Below are 23,261 nucleotides of genomic sequence, written 5' to 3'. Positions count from 1 at the left end.
ACAAATATGAAGTGTTCTGACATTAGAATTTTCTAATAAACAAATCTCTACCCATTTTGAAATGTCACATTAGCTTTAACAATAGCTGTTTTTACATAATTATTGATAGGCATTTTACAACATGCTAACTCAACACGGCCTTCTACTGCTACATAGGACTGAATCGCAAACCATATGAGAGCACCTACAAACCAATACCAACACAAATTAATAATCTCACCTCCTTACACCTTGACCAAGGCAAATCTGACACCAAAAGCGTTAAAATACCCCAGATAATTGATCCTACATTATAAATGTTTTGAGATTTTATTACGTAGTTTTAGTCACTGAATGACCTTAGTTGGCGCTATATTTTTTTACCCCTCTCTCTATATACACACACACACAAACAGGGGTGAACCGTAACTTCTCTTAGTCATCTGTAACTTCAAACAGGCGGATCCCATATTAGTGAGGTTTACCTGCACGCAGACACACCCAACATCAACTACAAGCTTTATTTCAAACACCATGGCTATTCCAAAACTAGCGAACAACCTATTAAACATCATACGCGCGTACTTTTAGCCCAAAATGTTGTCTAGGTATACAGCACTCTAGATTTGATACACAGCCAGTATCCCTCCTAATGTGGCCTGTGAACGAGCTTCATTGCATCTGTTGCATCTTCGCGAGATCAAGCAACTTCACAACTCGACCACAGCACACTTACTTTTCGTGGCAACAGAAAGCAAACAATTCATGTTTTATCATCAAATGTCGACCGGCTCGTGGAAATAAATACGCCCTGAAGAGAACCACTGCGAAAATATCACATTACGAGACGACAAGCCCGAGATAATGTAACATCTCGAAGCGTTTGTCTACATTAAGCAACTTCAAACGCAGCAATACATACCAGCTGTTCAAAGCACTCTAAGAAAAACGCGTTGACATGTAGGCCAGTCGCAACTTCCAACCCGTCCACTCCGACTCGAGCGAGAATAAACGTCCACTCAGTGTGAGCTCGTTGGGTTTAATTCCTGGAAACTTTGTTTCCGTCCAGCGCTAGTCTGTACTGCAGTAAGTAGGCGCCATGTTTGTGTTTTGTTACTTTGGTGCGCTCTCGGGTTTCTCGGACTGACTGCTGGAGGCGGATGGACCCGCCCATGAATGACTCGCTGCTCCACATTTCCTCTCTGCACATCATAACGCCCCTTATCTACAGACTAGTGCGCACCATGCTTAACAGGTGTCTGGTATAGTTTTTCCCAACCCACAAAACATACAGTTACACTTTTTCTCAGCATGTCAATGTTTGCGATTCCTGATTGTAAATTTGCATAAGTCAGAAAAGCAAAGTCAAATGAAAACCAAATATAAAAGAGGGTTTGCAAATAAAATGCTCTTTATTACAAAACATGAACAAACAATTTCTGGCCAATATTTACCAGTAACAATTAGTTTGTACATACTAAAGTTTAGTATAAATGTCATAAGAATTTACATGGTTCAGACAAAATGAGTGGCATTAAAATGTTTTAACGGTCTTGTTAATTAGGCTGATCACAAGCACATCAAGCTGCAAGTGAAATTCATGGCAGACACATTTTGCATCATACTAGTATGTAAAAAGAAAAAAAAAAAAGCCCTAAGAAGAGTTGTTTAAGATATGTTAGTATTCATCAAGAGTCAAATTCACTAAACTCGGCAGGGTGAGTTTCTCTGCGGGAGAAGGCGGGGACAAACTCTCAAGCTTGTCCAAATCAAGAGAGAAAAGCCTCTCATCAGTAGTCCATTGGCTCAAACCTGGGCTCTTCCTTGAATGTACTGGGGACTCTTTAATATTGAAGTCGTTGAAAGGGGATTTATCTAAAGAGGCCTCAAAGCACAGTAAGGGAGTTTTTCCATCAAGAGATTTAGATTCAACAGGTGATAGGATAAGTTCTTCCTCTCGCTCCTTGTTACTATGGCTCTCTGCTGAGCCATCACTGTTAAATGACAAGTCATCCTCAAAAAGGTCTGGGAGCTCCTCCTGAGCAATGCTGAATTTAATAATATCACTTGACCTTTGGCTGTTAAGAGCCTCCAGTTCTGAGGAGTCCCATGACACAGTTGAGTGGAGGGATGACCCCTGCTGGGACAGGAGGAGGAGTGCAATGGGCAAGAGTAGCTGAAAATAATAGAGAAGGTTCTGGACTTGGTCCGGTGCAAGGGCCATTCACCTCCGCCATAGGCGTCTTGAGCCAAGAAAGGCTGTCTTGCTGATTCCAAGTAGCTCGTTTCTTCTCAGCCATGCCTTCCTCCACAGCTTTTCTCCATGAACTTCTCACATCTTTGACTAGGGAGAGTTACATTTAAAGACACTCAAGATTCACAAACAACAATTCCAGTGAAAGTGACCTAAACATGTATAACTCAAATACTAGTGTGTAGACGTCATCAAAAGACTTATACTTAGACTCTCAGGGGTGCGGCACAGCTGTTTCCTTGCTGAAAAGGGATCAGATATGATATTTAATAACTGCCCCAGTTCCACATCACTCCTATTGACTGGACTCATAATCACTGCCTCTGCAAACTGAAAACCAAAAAGCAAATTAACCTTGTAACATTGCACACGCATTTGTGTAACCTAACAGCAAATTGTCTGCCCCGTATCTGTCCGTGGCGATTTCTCTCAATTCGCACCGGTCATCAGAGAGCAGGTTTGATATAGGGAAAACTTGTGTTGGGTAGAGCACTGCTCAGCACTGCCCATGTATCAGTTTCCCGGAGTAAATTGTACAAAACACTAAAACTACAAAATCACTGCATGTTTAATATGTGGTAAATATTTCACATACTTGACTTGCCAAGTTGTCACACTCCAAATCTAGAATTTCAGCCTTGTTCTTTAGGACAGAGGCCTTCATCTTAGACTGCAGATTTCTCCTGTGGGAAGCCTGTAAAGAGAAAAAGGAAAAAATAAAAATAAAATAAAGATGGAATCAAGATTGCTCTCCAGAGGGTAAACGAAGGCTGAAATATACGCATGACCAGTTTACAAAAATGCTCTTATCTTCTATGCCACATTATTCTCAGAGATAAGGTATAATGCAAGCATACCTTCGATTATTTGCATGAACTTCAGGGGTTATTACAGAAAGCAGGGTTAACTTGACATCACAAACCCCAAAACACAAGGAGTAACCTCATATAGCTCAGGGAATGTTCACAGTGAACACTTTCAATATGGTGCTGAATCTAGTAAATCACCATGGAAACAGACTAAGCACCACCTCATACTACTTGTTAAGTAGTCATTGACATTCTTAGGGCATATCACTAACAATCCGTGAACTATGCTCAAAGCCTTTTCAATAGGGCATGTATGCACTGAATACCTCCAGAGTAAACTAAAACATAACCTGCCATGAATAAGTTGATAACGCTCAGTTTTTGGAATAAAAATTGAGGTTATTGGTTTACTTTATCCATACACTTAACTAGATGTAGCATAACCTGCTTTCTGGAATACCCCATGATGTTGCTACCTATGTGTGTAAATATTTCTCCCTCTGAGATTAACAACCTGAGATGAAGTGTTTGTGCCAGCATGGATGTGGCTAATATGAAGAGGTACAAGCAGGAAAGTATAGAGGTTAGCAATACAAAACTACCTGCATTGGACTGGGTGTCTGAGTCACAGACTTAATTTTAACCGGGTAAGTCAAGGGAGTTTCACATGGTGGTGTGTCACAAGTCACTGGTTTTGAAGAAAAGAAGCTGTCAGAGGACAGCAAGACCCCCTTACATTCATCTTCCACAGAAGTGCTGTTGAGAAAAAAAAAAAAAAAAAAAAAAAAAAAAAAAAAAAAAAAAAAAAAAAAAAGGGTGGTTACATCCTTTTATTTATTCATTTTCCATGACCATGGAACAAATGTTATCTTTCCAGACTTTCTACATTTAGAAACATCAAATTATGCTGTACGTTTTGATTTCTGGCTCCTGGTAGACTTCTGGTTCCAAATTGATGTCTGCCTCCATTCTCTCTGGTTTTCTTTGTGACGGCTGCTCTAGCAGTTCTCAAAAGTGAGGGACAGAAAAAAATAAATATTACACCGCATCGACAAAAGAAAAAAATTACATAATGCAAACATATAAGCTGCTAACTTACCAGGTAGTTTATATGGATATTGTAAGATGATACTAGCCTCAAAGCTAGCCTTAGAAGCTGGCTCAAATGAGAGAGGAGCCATTGGGGAGACAAAGTCAAAAACCTGTTAAAGGTTACAGAGAGCAGATTAAAAAAAAAAAAAAAAAAAAAAAAAAAAAAAAAAAAATTCATACCAATAACAAAGATACACCAAACTAAATGTGTAACTTCTATATACTATAGATACTGCTTTGTATAATCTGGATACTGCAACGTTTGACATGGCCAAATAAACAAATAACCTCAATAGTAGGGCTGCACTATAAATCTTTTTACTACACAGAGCCGCTGTTCACTGACAAGCTGTGCAAAACATGCACAAAATATGATTGTGGTTTTGCGCAGCTTGTCAGTAAACAACGGGTCTGTGTAGTAAATGTTGCTCCATGTAAAGGCACGAGAAAAAAACCTTACTATGTGTACTGCGTTAAGCTAACTGAGACTTGTTATAGCCCTAGCATATCATTGCTCTTTTGTTGATTGATTGATTGCTTCCATTGTCCTAATTTGTAAGTTGCTTTGGATAAAAGTGTCTGCTAAATGTCCAAATTATTTTTAATTAATCAATTAATTAATTACTTACAGGATCCTCTTTAAGATAAGAGATCAGAGGTGTTTTTTTCAAACACTCTGCCCACTTGTTTTCCCAGTCCTCCTCCAGCCTCCCAATGGTGACCTTCATCTCTGCTGCATTCTCTTTGATTAGTTTCCGCCTGGAATAATATCACAAATCACATCTTCTGAACACTTGAATTTAAGTGTTAAACTGAAACACTAAAATACCGTATTCAAAAGGTAAACAACCAATATAAGTCCCCATATTCATCGTGTCCCTTTGCACTGCTTTGCATGCCTTTATACTTCAGGTGACTGTGAACTCAGAGGGTGTGGTCACAGATTTAAATTGCCAACACATGAATTAAATCAGACGCTGATTAATCATCAGTGTCTAACTCACAAGTGACAATTTTTTTTCCAATTCCCAATTAGTTTTTATGATGAAATAACCAAGTGTTTTTCTTTGTGTTTGTTTTTCCATTTCGTCTTTTATTGTAATATTTAATAAAATAAATTTATTAAAGTACACTTCAAAATTCTAAATGTAAAAGACAATTTAATGTTTAAGATCATATTTATGGTACCTTATAAGCTTGAGGTTTTCTTTTGAGCGGCTGAAGAGCAAGGCATGCTCTTGGAGGTCTTGGTGTTGAAGCTGTACACCGGGGCACTACAATTTTTCTCTCTCTCCTCACTTAGGATGTGTAATCCCTCATTTAGAAGCTCCAGCAAACACACGAGGACAGGCTGCCCTCCCTTATACAAGCTACCAACACTGGACTATGGACACAGACAGAACTCATTGCAGGGTTTCTACAGACATGAACAAGTTAAATTTAAGACTTTTAAGATCTTTTTAATACCACCTTATATAAAATGTAAGACCTAAACCTGTAATGGAAATACACATTATATTACATACATATATGTGAACCTGGACCACAAAACCAGTCTTAAGTCGCTGGGATTATTTTTAGCAATAGCCCAAAAAACCATTGTATGGGACAAAATTATCGATTTTTATTTTTTGCCAAAAATCATTAGAAAAAGATCATGTTCCATAGAGATATTTTGTAAATTTCCTACCATAAATATATCAAAACCTAATTTTTTGATTAGTAATATGCATTGCTAAGAACTTCATTTAGACAACTTTAAAGGTGATTTTCACAGTATTTAGGTTTTTTTTTTTTTTTTTCAGATTCCAGATTTTTTAAATAGTTGTATCTCGGCCAAATATTGTCATAACAAACCATAACATCTTAACAAACCATACATCTAAGGAAAGCTCATTTATTCAGCTTTCGGATGATGTTTAAATCTCAATTTCGAGAAATTGACCTTTATGATTGGTTAATTGGTCCAGGGTCACATATGTAATAATTAACATGTTTAACGTAAAAAGAAAACAAAATATCAACGCTGTAAAAAATTATATTTATTACTAAGATATACAGTGAACTTTCATATCAGCAGACAATATTCCATGCAAAATATCCCCACAAAAGCACCGCATCACAGATGTTTGGTGGTGTAAATTTATTCCAAAGCAATATTTTTATCAGTGTTCTATCAGCCTTTGCATACTTAAAGGGGTCATATGATGCAATTTCAAGTTTTCCTTTCTCTTTGGAGTGTTACAAGCTTTTTTTTTTACCTGCTTTCATATAATTTAAGTAAAGTAAAAAAAAATTAAATAAATTGCAGCCGCATTTAAGAGTGCAAGATTTGCGCGGCTCACGTGATGCTGAGCACAGCATTTATTCTTATTTGTCTACATATTTTATCTTCATTACAAATCTTGTTTGATTTTATTTTGGATAATTGCATGTAAAAAATTATTTACTTTGTAATGCATATGCAAAATGTGAATTATTGTTCATATTCAAGTGGTTGTGCAAAAATTATTATTGCGCATGCATGACAGGGAAGTGCCCTCTCATTCATTTAAATTTTTTCCTGATAATGAAATAACTTAAAATTGGGGTGTCTCATACATGAGAAATATATCTACAGAAATCTTGAAATGTCTACTTTTAAACAAATCAATTCAAAACAAAAGCATTATGTAATCTGTGAAGGTTGCATTTCTCTCTAAAGGCACATCCATGTGGACAGAGTCAGCACTGTGAATTTCATCTTGCAGCCGACAAGAAAACATTTGTTTATTAATAAATAATTAAAATGTCTCCTTTTTCACATTAGGCTACTTCTTGCCAGTGCTTTGTGGCAAACTTAATGCATGTGCTTGAGCGCGGAATATATTAAGGCTCATTATGGATTATAGATGTAAATTTAATATAAACCTGCGATTAGTTGAATAATGACAAATGAACTACTATTAGCCTAACTAGAAAAATCTTAGGTGGGGGCAGACCTATTAAATACCCTCTAGACATCTCTGTTAAAGTTTTTAAAGCATTTTATACGCGTTTGCATAAATTCTTCTTTCAAAACGGTCCGTAATGGAGAGATACCTTAATGATTTTTTCCTCTGAAGCACAAAAATGAAAATTGAAATAAAATTTATATTTTTATGTTTTGAGAATGGCCAACCCTTCTCTGCAGATATTATTGCTTCTGGTTTGTGCATTGTAAATCACAAAGTCTACAAATATTGTCTCCAAAAATTTCCAAATCTAAAACAGCCTATAAAATTATAATCCTTTACTGATGTCTGGACTCGGTTTGGGATTTAGAAAAACATAAAGAGATGGTTCAATATATTGGTAATGAATTAGCTACATTCTGTGAGAATTTATATTTCACACTCTAAAAAATATTGTATGGACGCAACGAAATAAAATTAACGCAACAGTCTGCATTTTTTTTTTTTTTTTTTTTGAGTTAAGGCAACTTCCTCTGAAATTAAGTTCTAATAACTAATAAACTATATTGTGCTAGCAGTCAATATTTGAAGTGGATCAAAACCTTTCTTCAAAGTTGTCTTAAAACCAAAATTGACCTATCTAACCCTGCTCTGCAAGTTTGAAACCCTCATAAGAAACTGTCCATCTGAAAGAGCAAGAAATTTCACACCTTTTATTTCGACCCCCACAAGCTATACAGAACTACCCCAACAAAAAAACCCAACCCCCTCCAGCTGAACTGAATTCGCTTTGTTTTTTAGCTGCGAGGAACGGTGTTTTGTCATGTTACTGGGTTGAAACGCCTGCACTCACATCAGCCGTACTCTTTATTCATTATTTTCTCGCAGCCCATATTATTATTTTCACAAGACCATCATAACAACAAATTATCAATTGATAATAAATCATTATTTTTGCAAAAATCATTGTTATTTGTGAATGTAGGCATTTGAGGCAGGCTTTAAGACCAAGCGGAATCCTCCGTCAGCTGCTCCCGCTTCACAGCGAGTGACTCGCGCTAACTGACCCAGCTTCACCGTCCACGGTTTGATTTTACAAAATCAGTTTGGGGCGAATACAACTTATCTATTATGAGCTTAATATTTAGCAAGGCAGGAAAACATTCAGTCTACTTGAAGGAAGACGTATTTCACTGTAAGTTCATGCTGTTAAATAGAGAGTAAAAAAAAAAAAAAAAAAAACACCTAGGTGTAGGCTATTCTTAAACTTCGACCTCATTATATTGAAGTAGCCTACAAAACCACACACCAGATGCTACCTACACTCTCTAAGTGTTGTTTCATTGAAAAGTATGCATTGTGTTTATTCACAGGCTATATGGTTGAAATAATATTTTATTTGTAAACTTTAAGTGCCATTGTTTAAAACAAAAATGCTTTATTGACTAAACGTTTTATAGACCTTCAGTTATGCTTTAAAATTCAATCCCCAGGGAACACACATACTGGTAAAAAAAAAAAAAAAAAAAACGTATAGCCTGAATCCATTAAGTCGCTTTGGATAAAAGTGTCTGCTAAATGCATAAATGTAAATAAATGTTAAGGACCCACGGACACCCTGTCATTGGCAGATGTTTCAACATCAAAATATCATGCTGACCTATCAAATTTTAGGAAATACATGTTCATTCAAATGCATACCTTTTCTAACATGTTAAAAAAGTTTTCTTTACCCTTTCTGCCTATAGTTCTCACCTGGTGGGATAGCCTCTCCATCCTCTCATGCAGAACCGCAGGTATCTTCACGCTCAAGTCCTGCCCACCCAAGATGTACTGGTCTACCTGTCTATGGATCACACTCTCCACCACTTTTCGATCTACTATACAAGGGGGGATAAGACTCTGTCTGTCTCAGTCCAAAAGCCTCGCACCTAAGAACGTAAATTATCAGAAATGTAACCAATAGGTATGATTAAAATGATAAATTAAAAAGTTTACTGAAAAAAAAAATTGGTGCAAACCTTTCGATTTTTTTGCAAGAATATCTTCCTTCAAATCTGTGTTACTGTCATGTTCTCTACAAAAAAAAGAAACACCGTTTTTAAGTAAAGTGAAAATGAAACCAATATTTTGTGCAAATTCAATTTACTTCAACAGAGCTGTCAAATAAAATATTTTAGAGGTTTACTTAAGCAAGTGATCATATTTGGCATTTTCTGCATCAAGGTCCCTCAAAGATGTCTCCAAACCTCTGAAAGGTAAAAAATAAAATAAAATAAAAAATGCATAGATATGTTACACTTTCCTGAGTAGAGAATAAGATGCTGCAACAGTAGCCAACAATAATAGGAACACCCCCAGGTGTGACAATTATCTGAATCCCATATAGAAACAAGCAAAATCAAGTCGATCGAGGTGTTGTGTCATTGGTGTTATATAAGGAACCTCCTATGCCATCAATCCTTTAACTTCAATGAGAAACGGCATCCCTTACCCAATGCAATATTCGCATTATTGACCGTAAGCCTCTTGAGACAGCAACCAAAGCCACTGGCTTGTGCAGTTGGCTTGGATTGATTTGATTGGATTAGATTAATTAAATTTTAATTTAAAAAAAAAAAAAATTCGAATGTGGATGTGACAATGTTTTTTGAGGTGTGGTATGTGTAATATGCCAATGAATTACTGTTTCTATAGGAGCTTCAGACAAATCACCACACATGAGGGGTGTTCCCATATCAACAGGTAAATCCCATTATCGCTGTTTTTCCATGTTCATGGAGTAAGTATTTTTGCATGGCTTTTTAAAAATGCCGGGTAGCCGGTGTGTCATATGCGTTTAGCCAATCAGCACACTTATGTCACTAGTAGTTTACTATAGAAACTGTTTTAGACCCTACTCTGAAGTAGGATCAATTAGTTTCTCCAAACGGAGTTCCTAGAACTGAAAACCATTCCTAGTTCCCTGCGGTGTGAACACACTAAAAAGTGAGTACCTCTGCCAATAGTTCTAGGAACTATGAAAAGGTTCCTCCGATGTGAAAGCCCCTGGTAAAAAAGGAAGGATTGCAGCCACTCACTTAGCTCTTTTCTGGTAGTCTTGAATGAGAAAGTCCTGCCCTACAGTCACTCTCTGGAATTGTCTCTTCACCAGGTGTAATCTTTTCATCTCCAGCTACTTTGTACTTACTGGCAATGCAGCAGCCTCAGGGGACCCAAGTGTCATCTAATTATTAATGTGACAAAATAAAAACACAATTCTATCAATTAGAATACCCTAAACATGGCATTTTAATTTCTAAACAATCCAAAAAAAGGGTGACAATATACAAGGCTACATATTTAATGTGATAAATTCCTTTAGAAATTTTTGGCCCTCCCCGCATTTATAAGGAGACTGTGAGAGTGGCCCCCCAGAGTAATCTGTAAAAGTGAGATGGTGGAGTACATTACAGAGCTTTCTGCTGAAGGCAAATTTCCAAAGAAAAGAAAAACACCTTTGACAAAAGCTGCATCCAATTCATAGGCTACGTGCGCATTTGAAGGCGATTGCATCATGGCGGTGCGACGAAGGCTGTCCCAATTCAAAGAACGCATCCTACGAAGGCTGCATTTGAAAGCCGATTGCGTCACGGCGGTGCTGCAAAGACCATCCCAATATACGATGCATCCCGCAAGGGGTGCATTGAAAGCCGCCAGACAAATATCTAGCTTGCTAAGGATGCCTTATTTCTGATTGTTTTTGTGTGTGAACTCAGTTTTTGCGTCAAATGAAGGATACAACAGATGGATCCTTCGCAGAAAATTGTCCTTTTTATTTACTTTTATTTACTTTTGTAATTTAAGTTATTTGTAAATGAAGGCAAGTAATTTTTGTGCATTGATTTAGTTGAAACTTGTAAATAAAAGACAAGTAGTTCTGGAAATTGTTCATTTTTGCAAAGCAAGTTATAATTTGTAAATGACAATTTCTTATATATATATATATATATATATATATATATTTTTTTTTAAATAACATTTGCAAATGAAAATAAATTGTTCTACTACTTCACTACTTTGTTATTTTGCAAATGAAACGAATACAGTTTATTGCTAGAATATTAACAAACAGTTGCTACAACTGCAAACCATATCAAGGCTGCTTCCGAAGCACTTGGACCGGTCTAGCCTACAGAGGACTCTTCTTGTTGCCTAGCAACTGTGACAGCTGCCATTGACGAGTGGCAGTGACGTTTGTAAGTTAACTTTTTTAAATTCAGCTGCATAAAACTAAACAGGGTTGAAAACCGGTTTAAGTATGTTCACCATGGTCCATTTATGTACATAATAATCAGTAATAAAATAACAAAAATCACATTTTGGTAAGATATAAATCGACATTTACTCGCTTTATATTTTGTTTCTTTTCATGTCATTACAATATTCAAGTCGAAACCCAATACTTACATTTAAAGTGTTATTCGGTAATTAAAAGTCAAAATCTAACAATACAGGCTCCAGTTATTTTCATTTTCATTAAGAATAACATATATGGCAGCTCTCTTCTTGCACCGTTGCTATGCGACAAGAGTGGCAATCTGAAACACCTGCTGGCGCAATTAGGAAATCCTGCGAAGGCTAGACTCGGATCGTCCTTTGAAGACCGCAATAACCACGCTGGCCGCATTAGTCTTTGAATTGGGATGCAGCTAAAGAGATAAATAAGACCAGAATAAGTACTGGTCTGGCTTTCTGGAGATGGGGAGCCCTATAAATTGCTTAAGGGGCCCAATTTTACAATATACTCCAATTTTAACAATATAATACACTTTCAAAAAACAAACACGTCTTGTCCATGTTTCTATATTAGCATAAAACTTAAGTCATCACTTGACGCAAGGCTGCCAACTTATGCATTATGTGTAAGACTCATGCAATTAACACTGTTCTTATGCCACACATCCATTTTCTCACACAGTAAAAAAAGGAATAATAATTAAAAAATATATATATTTTTGCAGAGCAAAGACTATGAGTATTATTCCCATGTATGCTGAGTAGCCAGCGTTTTCTCCCTCTCATCTTGCACTGTACTCTTGTGTGCCCATCGCATTTTGGTTAGTAACTAATATGCTGTGTAGCCTAGGTAGAAATAAGTTAGGAAAGTTAGCCTATTTGTTTAACATCATTCAGCAGTTATATTATCTATGATGAAAACACAGTACCCATAATTGTACTACTCATCATGACATTAACTACAAGGCATGTACAGATGTCAAATATCTAGACATGCCTAATAGTTAATGTTATTTATTGTTTTGTAAAGAAACTGGTGACTGGTGATGTCCACTGACAGCCCAGCTCAAATTATCTTATTTATAATAACTTTGTTTTAAATCCATAAATGAGACATTTGTTGCATCCAGTGGGGACATAGTTATGGATTTATAATGACTTATACTCTCTTTTTATATGCACCGCGCTGTGTAAACATACAAACCATGTCTGCATTCATGATCGAAGGAACTAAAACAAACAAGCGCTACTCTACACTGCTCAAAAGTCGCAATTGAATAGTCAGTGGTAAATTCTTTAAATTTGAAAATGTACTTACAGACTGTGAGTCAAAACAGCTAGCACTGTAGTCTACTATCCCTGGATCAGGAAACAGTCCTCCATAAAATGCGCACACACACCATCTGAATATTTGGGTTGAACTGTTCTGGAACAGTGTTGTAAATACAACTTAACCACTGATTTCTAGTCGTGTCCTCTTTTTGGAAGGCCAAAGAAAAGTATTTTCGCTTTCACAACGAACCACACAGCATCTCCACGACATGGCAGCGGCAGCAACAATACTACAGCAAGAATCAAAGTTACGCCTTCTTTCTTTGCATGAAAATCTGGGCGGCGTTATGCAAATCTTCCCACATCGTGACGTACTGTAGACATGTGAGGGTGTGTTTAAAACGAGCCATTTTAGGAGTGTGTGGTCGAGTCTTGTAACACTCCATAGAGAAATGAAAAAACCTAAAGTTTTCACTCTTTTGACTGAAGTGGTGAGGTTAGTCACCTAACACCAAAATGTGTTCTTGTCTTAGGACCAACCCTATACGCCCACCTTGGCAATATAATTGCCAGGCTGATATACTATTTTTCATACACACATAAACACTAATATATATATATATATATATATATATATATTATATATATTATATATATATATATATAGATATATATATATTATAGCTTAGCATTTTATACCACCAAATCAGCTTATCTTTGTAAAACTGAACAGCTTCTTAAATATCTGTATGTACACTATTAAAAGGGTCATATGATGCTGCTAAAAAGAACATTATTTTGTGTATTTGGTGTAATAAAATTTTTTATATGGCGGTTTAAGGTTAAAAAAAAAAAAAACACATTATTTACATACTGTACATTATTGTTTCTTCTCTATGCCCCCCCTTCTGAAACGCGTTTGATTTTTGAGACAGAAATGTTTCACCTCATAACATATTGTGAAGCCTTGTCCAGCCGGAATGACGAGACATAAACATAAAACCCATTATAAACTAGGGATGGGTCACGATTTTCGAATATTCGATTAGTCGATTTAATGACCGATTATCGATTAGGCTGTGCGATTATTTTCTAAGGATGTGAACCGTGCCCAAACGTGTCTTCCCCCAAAGCCCGGTTCGGTTGACTGTGATCGCTCCGTGCCGCGCTCGGACGCGGTGCCCAAAAGAGGTGTGGGGGGGGGGAGGTGGAAGAGGGGGGTCAGAGCGTTCAGTTTAATCAGGGCACGGTACACATGCAGTGTGAGCGCTAACCGCACCGGAGCAGGGAACTACTGATACGTGCAGCATGATTACGTGAACATATCTGAACGGCAAACGCAACAGATCTATAAAGCAATATGTTGTGAGAGGGTCTTGTGTGTCACCCGCGTCCCAAACGCTCAAAATAATAAACCACAAAGTTAACAAAACGATGCGCTCCACTGTGCTGAGCGAGAAGCTTCCTGTTCCCCACGTATTAAGTCGTAATATGAGCAATAGCTGCATTAAAGTGATTTGTTAATTGTTTGAAGGAATAAATGTAATATTCCACTGGTTTGATAACCGTAAAACATTTTTTTAAAACCATTTAAAAATTCGCTCTTATGTTGATTTTTCTGAAGTAATATGTTATGTGACTATTCGCAAGCTTTTAATTAGCTATGGTATAAATGCTTGGAAATAATATGTAACATTTTAATTGCAATTAGCTTTGGGCTTTTTTACTTTTATTATGACTAGAGATCGACCGATATATCGGTCGGTCGATACCGATATACGGCGGGCCGATATTTGTCATTTTTGTATATATCGGCATCGGCCGATATCTGTGTTTAATAGCGCCGATTTAAATTCAGGCACGTCGGCGGGCAGCCCCGTGCTATTGGTGCGGTGGAAAGTGCTGCTGCCGCATGTGAAGGACCCCAAGCCCAAAACTTTTTGGAAGATTCAACAACAATCCTGGGAGATAAAGGTAGTCAGAGAAGTTCACTCTGTAAATGAGGTGGAGTAGGTGGCAAGTTCTCACACACACTGCAGCGTGATTGAGGGCTACGTTACTCTGCCCCGCTCACAGAAAGCACCGTTCTCGGAGAGACAGCTGTCCTGGAGCAGCCCAGAATGGTGAATAACATTTGTACAGAAGCATGGTTTGATGCAGACAATAGCCAGGTTTCCATCCACTCATTTGCATTTAAGGGATGTCAATATTTCATTTCCATGATCGATCGTCGTTTAAATTAACAATCAATGAATAAGCTTATTGCTGCAAAATGCGTCTGCAGCGGTATTATCATTATATGCAAAAGCCACTCGGAAAAAAAGCTTTCTCACCCGAATTAAAGGGGTTTTAGTCTGAATAAAATGCTAGTAGCAGGACTGTAAAATGAATGTGATTATGATCATTTGATAAAATGAAGGGAGCGCGCTGTACGTTTGAGATAATTTTACTTTGTTGACTGTTTTTCCGTCAAGGAGACCGCTGAATGCGCCTCTTTAAATGGTTTCGTGGTGCTCGTTGTTGTATTTTAAAACGCAATTGCAATTTCAAATGACACAGTATTAAAATAAAATTATCCCAAACGTAGGCTAACTGTGGCACTTGTGGCTGTGCTGCGCAGTCAGTGAACCGCTTTTTTTTCACATTGAACATTTATGCGAGTATTAATGACCAGTACTTTATTTGATCCTGTTCTGCAAAATGTTCGATTTTGAATTTTCGCATTCCAGTAGGCCTATTTGTTTTTAAAAATCCCGGCATTTTAATAATCCGTAGATCGTGACAGTGCATGCGTGCGTGCCGACGAGGACGAGCGCGCGTGGGTTTTGGCTAGAGGTATTTGGAGGTTGTTGCTCACGTCTCGTTCTGCACATATCCAAATGTTTCCATATTCGCAATGTACCTGAATGTTAAACTATAATATTTTTATATTTTTTTTTTTATGTAAACTAGACGGAAAAGATCATCCTCTTCACATGAGCAAAAACATCCTTGGCATAACAGCAGAGTGGACCGGTATACTACGGTCTATTTAAACTGACCAGTGTAACCTTTTATATGTTTTGGTTGACTGTACTTAATCTTAATAATGAACAGACTGCGATGTAAGTTTGAAGTTAGAATGCACTTTAGATGTTCTGTGTCATTTATACCAAAACACAAATGTTGCTGGTTGCTAGTGTGTTTGCAGCACTACTTTTATTTATTTTTTTATATATTTTATTTTTTTATATTTTTCCAGTTTAATTGATTTTTATTTATAAAATTTTATTTCTTTTATTTTAATGTATATTTAAGTTTACATTTATGTTCCAACAAACTTGAGAAATTCTGCTTGATAAATGCTCTAAAACTTTTATGTTAATGATTGACTTTTTATATATAGATATATATATATATATATACATACACTATATATATATATATATATATATATATATATACATACAGAGCTGGGGTAGTAACGGATTACATGTAATCTGGATTACGTAATCAGATTTCCAAAACTCAGTACTTGTAAATTAGAGTAAACTACTTTTTAAAATACTCATAATCAGACTACAGTTACTTTTTATGGATTACATGATTACATATTATTTACACAATGGTAATAAGTCGTTCACAATTCAATGATTTGCCTAAATTTCCTTTTTATTTTTCCTATTAAACCTGCCGTTTATATACGTTCGTGATTCTTCGAGTGTTTCCGGCGGGGGTGGGGGGTGTCAGAATCGCGCTCAAAAGAAATCAGCAACAAGATAATGGAATGGTGAAGGGTGAAGAACGCAGCCTTTAATCACTGGATGCACAGACATCATTTCATTTTTAAAGAAAGACACGGAAAAAAAAAGCCTCTGCCTACCAATGACTAATTTGATGTGAAACCGGGTCCCAGATGGACAATTTGAAAAACGCCGCCGTTTGCGTTTTCGTGCGGACCAGCAAATTTGTTTATTTTCTGAAACGATGATGTCATCACCCCACAAAAAAATCTCGCCCCTAGAGACCGCTACGTCCATGTAACAGAAACAACACATGAACAAACCCTGAACGAATGTCGATATAAATGATAGGGCAGAATGTTCACGAGATATCGACCATTATAGCAGATGCACGTGTGTGTGTTCACTGCTGTGGTGTGCACTGATAAGCCTTTGGATGGGTTAAATGCAGAGCACGAATTCTGAGCATGGGTCACCATACTTGGCTGTATGTTACGCCACTTCACTTCGTTATTTGTTATATTAATTGTGTTAATTTATTATTTTTATTTTTATTATTTTTTATTTTGTGTTTTTCCTAGTATTGCCATGTTCCATGAGATCAAGCCGGAAAGATGCATTCTTGAATTAAATGAGGATTAGAGCCTGAAGTGCGGTGAAGGAGCACATCCACAAACAGAGGCATTACATGGAGCCTGCTGATAAAGGTATTTCATTGCATTTTAACAAGTAATCTGAACAGCCTATATATGTGCAATATTTTAAGCTTAGCCTCTCCCACTAACTGAGTTTAATATACAGTTATGTTTGAGTGTATTTCATTCTTGGTGCTGTGCATTTCATTCTTGGTTCTGTGGTGGTGCGTCGGGCTCATCATGCGCATTTCATTCTTGCACTGTAATATGACTGATGTATCCGCCGATGTATCCGTTCAATTTAACTTTACTGCAAATATATGAACTTGCCTGTTTAAAATACTTTTATTTTTGTTGTGTTTTTGTTGTTTATTTGTTGTTTTTTTGTTTGTTTTTAATTTTGATTTTCTTCTTTTACTGCAGATTGATAACTTTGCTCTGATGCGGCAAACTCGTCACAGGACGTGCGGTCCTAATAGCAATATATGACTGTTGCATCCGAATATATATATGAAATAGCAGTTTTAAATATTTTTTATATTTAACATTAGTTTATCAGTAGCATGTTTGAAAGTATATTATTTCGACATTTTTCGTTGGTGCTTTCAAAGGGTCTCTCAGTGCAAGGCCCGTGATTTAAACACTACATAGCTGGATAAAATCCAGGCTATGATAGTACAAGTCTCGTCTCTTGCATACAAGCGCATGCACATTAGTTTAGTATTGTAGTCAGCTGATCATCTATGGCTGATATGGCGGATTTGCAACAATGACCATACAACAAGATAGTATTGTGAATCGATCTCATAGGATTCGATATGACGATTTGCATGAACATCTGGGAAGTACCATTATATGTACTTTGCATTTCCCATATAATGCTGATAGCGTCAAGACATGTCTAAGTATCCAATGTCGACTAAGTGATTCAAGAAATACCCTACTGTCATGACCAAATTTTATTTGGCATATCTCTTTAAATTTGATGTTTTGTAAAGTTTGCTGCTTCAGTATTTGTAGATTATTTTCCATGTTTCTATGGTATACTGAAAGACAATGATAATTTGATATCATAAGTTTTAAAGGCTTCAACATCAGTCAATCAAGCATTATATTATGATGATGTGATAATGTTGCACCCATTTAATTTTCGATAGACCTAGTGATAAGAACTAAAACTTGGCAGCCTTGGATGAATACATATTTTCATTTTACCTGAACTTACGAGTGGTGGTCCATGCTTAACATATTGGTTATCACAGTTAATAGAAATTATTACTAAAAAGATAATAATACTACTAATACTACTACTAACTGCTAGATTCATGAATACGCAATCATGTTGTCAGTGTTTGCCTTCGAGCACTGATTTGCCTGAAATCGATCCAAAATTTCAATAGATTGCCCCAGCCAATGAGATTGCCATTTGTGTATTAGTTCCATGGTGCTACCATCAAGAAACCGGCATGGATCTTCTGCTTGATCTTAAAAGCTGAATCATTCTAAATGATCTCAGGTTATTTTGATTATTCATGGGAAAGTTTTTGAAGGAGAATTATTTTTCCTCTGATTCCTTGGCTCATGCCGAAATCGTGAAGGTTTAGCTTTTTTCAGAATATTTTTAAGTTGTTACAAAACACGACAAAAATGGATATGAGGCTATATCTCCGCAATGGTTTCCAGATGAAACCAAACTTGGTGTGTGCTTTATCAGAGAAATGACTTTGCACCAGACTTCTGCTGTGTTTGAGCACTCCTGACACCTAGTGGGTCTTGAGGGAGATATGGAGAAAAATGCATACTTTTTTGCTAATAACTTCCTGAAAGGTTTTGTCCAAAAAAAAAAATAAAAATTTCCCATGTCAGATGCCATTTTGGGCCTGCTGCCATTTAAAATTTTTGTAGTAAATGCTATATTTTGCTGAGAACTCAATGGCGATGATCGGCTGCACGAAACTTCTTTTGAGGTCATCAGCTAACAAGACCCAATGAAGGAAAGCCTGAGAAGTTTAATCTAATGCAGCACCACCTGACTGGTGGGCTGTGATATTTACATGATTTATAACTTTGGTGTGGTTGACCACTGGTTTAATGCGGGAGTGATACATATTTTTTAACTCTTGAATCCTTGCTGAGAAAAGCCCCAATACTGTCTCAGTCATCTAACACCCCTATTTAACTTCGCGAAAGCTCATGTTTATTTTTGCACTTCCGTCAGTGAATACGCAACCCTGCCAAAACACTAAAATAAACATCTAAGAAATAATACCATTAAAAGAGAAAATAGCCTAAATAAGAACGTTAAATACACCCTGTCTACACTGGAAGCGAGCATGATGCAATATTATAGAACTCATTTATAATGAGTGATGCTACACTGGATGTGGCACAGCACGACACGAAATGACAAATCCCCGACAGTAAACTGCCTCATCTATGAAGGTAAAATGACGTCATAAAGGTTTACATGTGCAGGGTAATATTTGTGGAAGTGTACATAAGACTGTAAGCGTAAATTAAATTAGCATGCGCAAGAGAAGCTTTGTAAAGGTGTAAATCTAGTCTCAAGCACAAAGAAAAATTATTTGCAGCATTTTACTGTTATTCGTAAGTGTAATTCATGTATTGTGAAACTGCAGCTTCATGCTTAACGCAAAATAAATATGATCTTATCTGATTGGTTCAATAAACATCATACGCCAATACATTTATCTTCATTTAGTTCAGGATCGTTCTTGCCACCGGAATGGTAAATTTAACTTGCACATACAGTAAAAAAAAAAGATTTAAAAATAAAAACTTAAAGCATGTTCCTTTGATAAGCTGTGTTCCTTGCTAAACTCGCATGTGTTCATACTGAATTGCAAGCCGGTGTTAACATTATTTGCTTTGGTTTGGCTTTACTTTGAAATTTCATAATCTGCTTACAGCTGATGTTAAACTTTAATCAAAACAATGTTATGTGACAATGCTCAACTCTGTCTCCTATGGTATCAGAGTGCTACTCTTTGTAAATTTACTATGCCAATAATGCTACTTAAATATGAATTTTTCAATTTTTTTCAGACCATGTTTCTGTTTATGCATGGTATTTAACACTCAATTGTATATTTTGAAATTTCAGTAATAATTCGATCACTTTCATGTGATCAAGCTATTATATGATGCAAGAATGAGTAACAAAGGCTTTTCAAGTAGTCCAGATTTGACTAATGCAAAAAACGTTGATAATAATAATGTCTTTAATAATGTCTAAATATATATCTAAATTTTAAGTAGCTAATTATGTGGGGATCCAAAGTTCCCAGCCACTAGGGAACATACAGTCATGTTTATGTTTATATAGAGAGAGCTAAACAGCCATCTAGTGGTTACACAATAGTATTACAGATAATAAATGGAGAATACGTTGAGACAGATATTTTATCAAATATTCTTAGTACTGTTTTGTAAAATCCCCCTTAAATTACAACACATGTTAAAATAAAAAAAAAATATATTACTGTTGGTTCAATTATTATTGAACTAAATGTTTTTAAAAAAATGGATCAGTAGACACAGGTAAAATTATGCAATGTGCATTAGGGCTAGTGCAGATACTAGACCTTTCTTTTAAGTATAATAAAAAGTACAATATAATATTGGCATAAACCAATATATCCATATATAGCCTTGCTGAGGGAGAGAAGAAACTACACAGCTCGGAATTCGAGTACATGAACACATGGTGTTTCCAATGGTACAATAAACTTATAAAATATCATGTTTTTAAGTAAGTTTTTTTTTTTGTACACTTTGCTATGCGGTATAGGCTAAAAGTACCCATCCTGCAAAAGCAGAGCGCATCCTGAACTAAATTAACATAAATACCAAGGCATATGATGTGTTTATTGAATAACAAACAGATAAGAGTAAAATGGAGAGAGTCAGCAAGAGCCTCATTTGATTGGTTACAAGAAAAGGGGGACCTAACTTCCCCCACCTAGGTGCTTTTGCAAAACTCAGTGCTGGCTGAGAATCATGTGCTAAAGGTATGAGTAAGCGCAGAGAACAGAAAGGAAGAGCGAGGCTATGTACGATCGGGATTATTTGGAACTTTTGCCGTTCTACATATACACAAGTCATTTAGACATTTGCAACAGTTTGTTTTTTTACACATACAGATTGGTTCTATGCAGTCAATCTGTTTTGCAGTTCTCTTTAAACTGTTGTTTTTGAAGTTTACCAACTACCACCGCTTCATGAGCTTGTAGTGCAAAGTGACCATCTTTGGCAAAAAAAATGTACCAAAGGTGTAAGTAAGCGGGAAAAAATGGAAGTCAGAAGAATGCAGATCATATTGATTTTGGCGTTAACATGAAGCCTTAGTTTCACACAATACACTAATTACACTTACAGACAACAGTAAATGCGTTGCAAATATTTTTTTTTCTTGTGCCCGAGACACAATTTACACACATTTACAAAAGCTTCTCGCTAGCATGCAAATTTAATTCACGTACAGTCTTATGTACACTTCCACAAATATTACTCTAGCATGCAAATCTCTATAATCATTTACCTTCATATCATCCTATTTATGAGGTGCTGACAGAAGTTACAAATGTCCTGTGTGGACACAAGACAGACTTTCAACCTGTTGCGACACTTTCGCGATTAATAGATGTAAGTTGCAGGGCAGTTCCTCTTCCTCTCTAAATCTAAAGGAAACCGCGTGTATGGCGTTTGAAGAGGTCATTTGTAATTACTATAGACATAGTCCAAATAAAACAATTTGCAACTATTACTGTTATTACACTTGTATACAAAACTTAGTATTATACTTGTTATAGGTGGCGTCGATGCACTTCATGGCGTGGCAGTGCAGGTTGTTCACGGTGACCGTTACAGCCTAAACAAAATAGCACAAAAAACTGGATGTAGTTTAGGCAAATGGTTGTCTCTAAACTTACAGATACTTTAACACTCTTAGATGCACAGAAATTACTTGTAATTGTTTCCCCTTTTTATGCTTTTGAATGGCCTCCTGGTGTTTGTTTTACCACGCTGCTCTTTTTATGGGGTTTCTACCCAATGGCCTCCCTGTTTGTTTACACCACGCTGCTCTTTTTATGGGGTTTCTACTTCCTGTGTCAGGTGACTAATCACCTGACAGGCCAGCTCAATCAGTTCTTAAAGACATACACACCTCTAAAAACTGATAGAGGCATAAAATGGACTTAAGAGTATGTAAATCAGTAGACTCTCGAATAAACAAAACCACTGTAATAAATAGAGCAGTTAAAACATGTCCCTTGATAATGACAGTGTCACAAAGTTGTGAAGCTATATTTATTTGATTAAGTTCTTAATTGTTTTTGATTGATTATTAATTTATGAGTATTTTTAAAAAATTAGCTAACTTCTTATATAATTGAATAAAAAACACACTAAATAAATTTTATATAATGCATTGATGCATTGTGATATTGAATCGAGATTGAATGGATTGACATGATCAATTGTCAATCAAAATTAAGTGTGAAAACAGTGACAATTCCACACCTATCTGGAACCATATAATGTCTCCCGAAACATGCATCTGTTCCAATACTACTTCCAACTGTATATTCACATTTTTCCAATCTGGTCTTAGAAAATGTCACTCTACAGAGACAGCTCTTAGCTAAAAGTATTAAATGACCTGTTGTTGTTAATTATTGACATTGTTTGTACTTTGAAATGGCAGATTCATGCACTTATTACATCAAAGCTGGAATATTGTATTTTTCTGTACATAGGAATTAATCAGTCATCTCTTGCTTTACTGCAAGCATTACAAAAAAGCAGTGGTAGGCTTCTGATGGGGGTTAAAAAAATCATTAATACATCATGCCTGTTTTAAAGGGATATTTTCACCCAAAATGAAAATTCTGCCATTAATTACCCTCATGTTGTTCCAAACCCGGCAGAACACAAATTAAGATAACGCTGCACACATGTGTGTGTCAGTGAAACTGACTTGAAGACTGGACACAGAAGAGAAGTTGTTGTTGAATAAAGTTATTTTTTGTTTTTCTTTGCAAGCAAAAAGTATTCTCGTGGCTTCCATAAAATTCACGTTGAACCCCTGATGTCATATGGATTACTTTAAAGATGACCTTACTTTTACCTTTCTTGGCCTTTGAACATGTCAGTGTGTGTTGCTGTCTATGAAGGGTCAAAAAGCTCTTGAACATTATCAAAAATCTTTTAATTTTATTTCTTACAGGTTTGGAATGACATGAGGGTGAGAAATTAATGACAGA

At 36.3% G+C, this 23,261-nt stretch overlaps 2 protein-coding genes, 1 non-coding gene and 1 pseudogene across 3 annotated transcripts in view; all 4 read right to left on the bottom strand.

The window, feature by feature from the left end:
- LOC122143814 (DENN domain-containing protein 4C-like) overlaps positions 1 to 1,233 on the bottom strand; it is a 59,043-nt gene extending 57,810 nt beyond the window's left edge. The window contains 1 exon segment of the mRNA XM_042754401.1: positions 902 to 1,233. The gene's annotated coding sequence lies outside the window, so the exon portion shown is untranslated.
- A 139-nt stretch (positions 1,234 to 1,372) lies between these two features.
- On the bottom strand, positions 1,373 to 8,948 carry LOC122143816 (annotated as a pseudogene).
- On the bottom strand, positions 2,627 to 2,757 carry LOC122143817. The gene has a single exon (XR_006159380.1).
- Positions 8,949 to 8,950: 2 nt separating the features above from the next.
- LOC122143813 (HAUS augmin-like complex subunit 6) lies at positions 8,951 to 10,271 on the bottom strand. Its single transcript, XM_042754400.1, has 4 exons — positions 10,148 to 10,271; positions 9,256 to 9,318; positions 9,089 to 9,144; positions 8,951 to 8,998 (listed from the first exon to the last, which is right to left on the bottom strand). Exons 1-4 carry the CDS (start codon positions 10,234 to 10,236, stop codon positions 8,979 to 8,981), a joined length of 228 nt encoding a protein of 75 aa, XP_042610334.1. The 5' UTR covers positions 10,237 to 10,271; the 3' UTR covers positions 8,951 to 8,978.
- Between the last annotated feature and the right edge of the window lie 12,990 nt (positions 10,272 to 23,261).

This window comes from Cyprinus carpio, unplaced genomic scaffold (assembly GCF_018340385.1).
Source record: "Cyprinus carpio isolate SPL01 unplaced genomic scaffold, ASM1834038v1 S000006512, whole genome shotgun sequence".
NCBI lineage: Eukaryota > Metazoa > Chordata > Actinopteri > Cypriniformes > Cyprinidae > Cyprinus > Cyprinus carpio.
The sequence above is the reverse complement of the archived record's forward strand: the minus strand, read 5'-3'. Positions and strand labels throughout refer to the sequence as shown.